Raw genomic sequence first — 6732 nt, 5'->3', positions numbered from 1 at the left:
ATGCAGAACATGAACTTCTCCAATGGTTCGTTTCCAGTATAGTAGCTTTTTTTCCCCCTGTTTATAACTGGTACTTTTTGGCATTTCAAATTTGAGTGCATATCTTAGGGCACCTAAATTTATTACTTTTCAGGCTTAAAAAAAATTATAGGATTTTCACATAATGTCCTGCGTTCATGAGAATTGTTCTATTTTTTATGTCATATGATGGAATGTGTTTTTCTAATAAGAGAAACAGCTTATGTGAAGTTGTTTCATCACTGAGCCGTTGGCCAAATGGTATCATGATGCTGTGACGGATCCAGATGTTTTGAAAAAAATTTGTTTTTTTCAAAACATATTTCACAAAAAATTCTTCTGCCATAACTGTACAGGCATTCACTGGTTTCCAAACTCAGCACAGGTATGGCAGGAGTTTTTAAAACAGCTCAAGTGCGCCACCAGGTGCCCAAATGCAGAAAGAACAGGTTTAAAAACTGATATTATTAAATTTATTCCCATTTAAACATGTACTTGAAGAAGAGTCACAATACAATACTGAAAAAACACTCATGATAGAAACGACTAAGTACAAATAAAGCCAAATAATCAAACACCACAGTTATGTTACATAAAACAGTGGAGACAGTCTGTCAGCAGCTTAAATATGCCTTTAAATTCAAATATATGAGTTTTTTTTTGTTTTATTCTTGCTGCTAAGAGCAACAAGGTATTCATCTGCTTTGCTGTCAAGTCAAATGAGCTCAAATTGCATGTGTAAAAGTAAGTCTTCAGTCCCTTCTCTTTGTAATATTTATAAAGCTATATCCAGAGAATTTGATATTCTGTAGTTACATTTTGAAAATCAGGAGCAAACTGTAAATTATTACATTTTTAAACAAAAAGTCTCAAATCAGGTTTTATTCTAGACATTTCAACTTCTCATGCAGACTCCTCAGTGACAGGAAACCTAATTAAAACATCTGAAAACAAAACCAACAGTTCTTAAAAAACGAGACATCAGACATCACACTAGATAAACACTAAACAAGCCAGTATTTTTGCAGGACTCTACTTTCTTGTCCAAAATGATGACATCTGTGAATGTTCTATGGTGACACATTTAAATCATAAACCGCTTTGTGCCTCACTCCACGTTTTGCCTGAGAATTCGTTTCTCCTCTTCTACAAAGTTCTTGTCAGAAGTGGCTTGACCCAAATCCCTCTTCCTCTTCTCCTTCTGCTGAAACGTCTCCACTCGTCGTTTCTTGGCAGACATCGAGGTCTGTTGAGATTCCTCGTCTTTTAGGCAGATTGGAAGGAAAAATGGGAAAAGAAAAGTTTGAATTCTCATCAATGGCAAACTTAGAATGTTGCAAATGAGGTTTTATTTCAGAGTAATCCAGGAAATCATGAAAAGTGGAAATGAACGTCATCCTGCAGGACTCACCTGAGTCAGAGGGCTGTTCCTCTGCAGGTAAGAACCGGGCTTTGCCAGAATAAGCTTTGGGCGCGTCGTCACCGTTGTCCTCATACACACTGGACCATTTTATGGCCATGTCCATTCCTGGAGGAGGCCCTTTCTTCCTCTCTGGCTCTGGAGCATAGGTCTCTGGAGGCGGCACTGCATTTGTCTTCCATGGTTTAAATTCTCTTGCAGGCTTCAGGGAAAAAAAACAAAAAAAAAACAAGCACACAAGGAGGAAAAGGTTAAAAAATTGTAAGCTGAAACTTCAACAGATGCTCTATCAGTGCTGTTACTGTACAAGACAAGAGATTTGTTGCAATAAAGCTGCAGCATGACGAAGGAGCCTTAGAAATAGCTATAAAAAGACAAATCGGTAAATCGGTGGCGTCTCTCTTCTGAAAAACAAAAAATTCTCAGAAAGAATAAAGTAACTACAACATAGCAGTGACCATGAAAAGTTTCATTTCAGTTGATAATTATCTTGGAACAGACTAGATGAAGATTTCATTGACCTTGGGAAACAGAGGACATTAAGGTTCTGCTTACAAAGTCACAATGAAGTTTCCAGTACAAGAGTGAAGATATGAGGCGGCATAAATGCTTATCAGACAATATTTCCTTCAGACTTTCAGCCTCTACAGTTTACCCAGACCTTCAAACGGCGAGTTCTTAAATGAAATAAAATGTACTGTTGCAATATTACTCTTTATGCAGCCCTAAATAACATTTAATGACTGATACACAATAGTTGGCATTCACACCCCTTTAAGAATTTTATTACACTGCAAACACAAATCTCAGTGAATTTTATTTGGATTTTAGTTGATGGAGATTGCTCAGTCAGATTCAGTACAATAGAAACCTTAATTTTTGATGCAGATTCTCATTTGAGTCTATGTCTGGATCTTGTCTATGTCTAAGATAATAATAAAAAATAGAACATAGAATATTAGCATAGAATAAACACAATTCAGTATTATATAGCATTTTCATTTCCTGATTTCATCACATTGGCTCTAACATTTCTAATTTCTCCTCCCCCACTAAAACAATAATAATTATAGCTTTCTATTTTTACCTCTTCAGGGGGTTTGACAGTCAGGCTGTCCCAGTCTATCTCCTTGTTCAGTGGGTTGTAAAGGAAAGTGGGCTTGGACACGGAGCTGAACAGCTCGTCGGGCCTTGGTAAAGCAGCTCCACCGGCAGTCCGCTTGGCGGTGGACTGCGCCCCGCTCCCCTCAGCTTCTGTCCCCGCTTTCTTCTTTCGACTGTCTCCCTCCTCGTCCGAGTCGCTGCTGCTGTCGCTCAAATCGTCGTAACTCGAGAAAAACCCCAAGGAGCCCGATTTATTGTCATCTGTCATTTTGTACGTGTTACTAGTTTTAAACGAGGGACAGTCTTTTAAAGTTTCACAGCCAGTGGGGTCGAGGAAAAACTGGCTTAAGTGTGTTTAGCTTGATACGCTGCTCTGTAGACTACTCCATTTTGAAAGAGCCTCCAAAACAGTCGTAAAGTATTTCGTCACAGTCGTGCAGCAGTCGTAAAGAGGAAAGGAACGGACATTTAACTTAAAATCAGGTGTCGAAAGTACATAATCTACGTAAGTAGAAGTACAGATATTTGTATGAAAATACATTCTAGTTAAAGTAAAAGTACAAGGTGAACTATTTTACAAGTTTCTCTAAATTATTCTAAAACGCTAAAAATGACACATAAGCTGGTTTGATATGGAAGTAAATATTTATTAAATATTCCATAGCTGGTTCTCAGAAAAAAATTACATTTTGAAAACTTAAAATATCTTCAGACCTTCATTATAAAATGTAAATATAAAATACAATTCAAAAAATATATATCGGTGTGGGACATGTTGATGGCTAGCGATGGTGCCTCCGGAGAAAATAACACATTTATCTTGAAATGTACTACACAAAAGGTATATAAGCATGTTTTGTGTGTAACTGAATTTTGTTTTTCTTTTCAAAGCGTCAAAAATGTCCGCCCAACGTGGGGCTCGAACCCACGACCCTGAGATTAAGAGTCTCATGCTCTACCGACTGAGCTAGCCGGGCTGACGTGTCAGCAGAAAAGTTGTTGCGTTCTTGTCATACTCAAGTCCGACGTGGATTTTGCAATCAGAATTACAGTGCCACCAAAACACTACTCCTAATAATTCTTCACCTGCAATTGTTAAACTGTAGTCAAGAAGTCTACTACTTGGTAGATTGGAGGGCATAAAAAAAGTCCTCACACTGAACTTTATGATTCCACATACCCCCTTAGACTTAAAGAACAATTTTCTTTACAAGGAGGAATACATTTAAAGATACCAAAATAGTTTCGCTAGCGCACTGCCCAAGACTCGAAACGGATACTAATAAGTAAAACGCCTCATAAATAATCAGTAACTGACCTCACCGTTTTCTCCACTCGTACTTGGATTCCACACCAGCATCTCAACACAAAATAAGACGATGAAATAACTTTACCACTAGAGGGCAGCATAGTCACACAAATTTATGGAAAAAGTTGTAGGAAAAAAAGACTGCTGAGTTTACGATGGCTTCATTTTAAAGTAGCTTTTTCCCATATGGTGAATTTCCGTTTTTAGGGCCTGGTATTGATCATACAAACCATTTTTTTCTTTGCAAATGGCCACCAAAACTGATGAATGGTTAAGAAACTTTTCAACTTAAACTCATTGTATGTTGTATTAAATTTTTACCTGAATATACAAAACGTCTTGCTTATTCTTAAATATTAGGGCCTTTCTCTTCTTTATGCCCTTTTTTGTTAAACATTAGGCATTTCACTGTTTAGGATTTTGTTGCGCCATTTGGACTAAAAGTTGCATTTATCATCCCATTTTTGGCATTTGAACGTCTTCAGGATCCAGGTGCTTTGGACATTTATAAACAGGACAGCATCTATTCATTGGATACAGCAATTGGCTCTTCCTTCTCCACTCTTTTCCCCTACTGTCCGGATGTGAGAAATTCCACATGGAGCTGAAGAGCCACACTCTCTATCTCTCCAACTATTCATAATATCAACATAAGTAGACAGTAATTTATTCAGATTTAGACTTAAAATAGATTTTTTTTACAATCAAGAACTTTAATTATAACAGGAAATGAGATAAGAATCATAAAAAAAATATATCAATAAAAAAATCCAAAAGAAGTATTCATTTTGAAAAATAAAATCTGTTTAAAACTATATTTACTGGCATTAAAATCAAACCTTTCCTATAATTGCTCACCAATGTTTTACATGTTTCCACTGGTATTTTGAAGATTTATATCTGAAATATATCTAATGATGTGGCACAAATGTGGCACTTTAAGACATTGAGTTATCAAATATTTAGATGCAATTCTATTTATTTTTATTTAGATGTGTGACGGTCCGACCAGTAAAGGACAAGGACAAGGGCATATATATATATATAAAAAAAATATTTTCTATTTATTTTTTCCAAAGAAAATCTTAACAAAATGTTTCAACAACAAATCAAAAAAATATAACAAAATCGGCCCAAAAGAAATCAGCTAGAGCAAACATAACTCAAGATAACAAATCAAAAACTTGCCTCACACAAGGAGACAAAGACAAATAATGTATAAACATAAATGACTAATTTAAACTAAAACATTTAGACTTTTAACACAACTATAAAAACCAAAATAACCTAATACCAAAAGGTTTTAGCAATTATGCGATTAGTGGAGAGAGGCAGATTCTTTCACATCAAGTCCTGCTTCCAGCAGCCTGATGGACTGTTCCRCTTCCTGGTTTTCCTTTCGACCAACCACCTTCTGCCAGGCAGTCCTTAAACTCAGCAAAACAAAATGTTAATGATCTTAAATAAACATAAGGTGTTTACTAAATGTGTGCACCCAAATTAGGAAACAACCTAATGCAATAACCACCACTAAAACAAACCACCAAAGAAAAAGTGAAATTCTAAATATATTATATGAAAACATTTAAATAAATACTAACACTGGGGAAAAGATGGAGGAACCTCCACAAGATGTAACCTGACAAATAAATTGATACATATCTTTTAGCAAGTTAACAAATGACCATGAGCTTAGTATATATTTTTTAAACTGGGTAGTTTTATGGTACAGACTCAGCTATGCAATTCTACCTGTTTCTCATCTCCCTTTAGTCCTCTGTCTGCTTTCTCCCATTGACATGGATTTCTCCAAATCAATTTCAATTGGGCCAATCAGCAAAAAAAAAAAAGTCAATTGTCTCCAAGTTTCAACCATCTTGTCCAGACTGCTCCTTACAGATGACATGAATTGGAAAAGATGTTTAGCAACAACCCAGGAACAGCAGAAGGTCAAGATGGCTACCAGGCGACTTCTTCAACACTACTGTCTGTCGTTTAGCATCGTTTTCAGTGGGCCTGGGTTTTTCTGTGGAACACAACTTACCTGACAACAAAGCAGCCAATGTATTAACACCACTTATTTTCATTGATGCCGTTTGACTACACCCTAAGAGCAGAGAAAAGGAAGACTGCAGTTTTTCCAGTAGTGTGATGACGGTTTCCACTGTGCGTTTTAATGCATGTTATGATATATTTGCTGTGTGAACTTTTAAAACAGGTGGTTATAAGTGTTTATAGTGGGGTCTTAAGTATTTTAGCTATTCACAGGTGGCTAAGCCATGAGAATACCACTGTGCTGTTTCCACTAAAAGCTGCTTGGCATTGTCAGAGGGAATTTGGCAAGAACTTCATGGGTACAAACACATATCTGCTCCTCAAACCAAGAATATATTTTTCTTACAAATGTGTCACTTTTTAACAGTTTTTTAATGCTTTAAGTTTAATGGTAGAAAGAGGAAACATTCATTTATAAATACTTATACAGTTTAACCAATTCTTTTACTGGTTATTTGAGAACCGGTATGTCAAGTTTACTCCAGGTGGAGAAAATAAAGTTGTGAATGACTTAACAGTAATATATTGAAAACAGTAAAACAACTTTTATGGATAAATAACATCCACACAGAACTGTTTCAGCTGTGCTTTTCTCTAAATTATAGAAAGATATTCTCTTTTTCTCTGTTGCTAATTTGGGTTAAGCCTTTTCTATGAGAGAAATTACCAGAGACATTTATCATTTTAGATGTTTTACTGCTTCACCTGCAAATATTTAAAATTTCTGAGCATATTCTACATGTTAATCATTGTGATCCTGTTTATGGTTTACGTAATTAAGCCCACAATTACCATCTTGAAGCTGCCTACCAACACCTGGAGGATA

The 6732-nt window shown here is 36.0% G+C and overlaps 1 protein-coding gene and 1 non-coding gene across 2 annotated transcripts; both read right to left on the bottom strand.

Annotated features, from left to right (window-relative positions):
* Positions 1-475: 475 nt before the first annotated feature.
* Positions 476-2970, bottom strand: lg4h1orf52 (linkage group 4 C1orf52 homolog). The gene is made up of 3 exons (XM_008406209.2): positions 2526-2970; positions 1430-1640; positions 476-1281 (listed from the first exon to the last, which is right to left on the bottom strand). Exons 1-3 carry the CDS (start codon positions 2808-2810, stop codon positions 1127-1129), a joined length of 651 nt encoding a protein of 216 aa, XP_008404431.1. The 5' UTR covers positions 2811-2970; the 3' UTR covers positions 476-1126.
* Positions 2971-3446: 476 nt separating this feature from the next.
* trnak-cuu (transfer RNA lysine (anticodon CUU)) lies at positions 3447-3519 on the bottom strand. Its single transcript has one exon. It is a non-coding gene; the product is annotated as a tRNA-Lys (tRNA).
* Positions 3520-6732: the final 3213 nt, after the last annotated feature.

This window comes from Poecilia reticulata, linkage group LG4, assembly GCF_000633615.1.
Source record: "Poecilia reticulata strain Guanapo linkage group LG4, Guppy_female_1.0+MT, whole genome shotgun sequence".
Taxonomy (NCBI): domain Eukaryota; kingdom Metazoa; phylum Chordata; class Actinopteri; order Cyprinodontiformes; family Poeciliidae; genus Poecilia; species Poecilia reticulata.
This window is presented reverse-complemented; position numbering and strand designations above follow the sequence as displayed.

Excerpts from the sequence above, each read along its gene's own strand:
- lg4h1orf52 (XM_008406209.2), bottom strand. The coding sequence starts at position 2,810 with ATGACAGATGACAATAAATCGGGCTCCTTGGGGTTTTTCTCGAGTTAC. Across the intron at positions 1,641-2,525 it reads CTGTCAAACCCCCTGAAGAG|CCTGCAAGAGAATTTAAACC; the intron begins GTAAAAATAGAA and ends TTTTCCCTGAAG. Across the intron at positions 1,282-1,429 it reads GGAACAGCCCTCTGACTCAG|ACGAGGAATCTCAACAGACC; the intron begins GTGAGTCCTGCA and ends TCTGCCTAAAAG.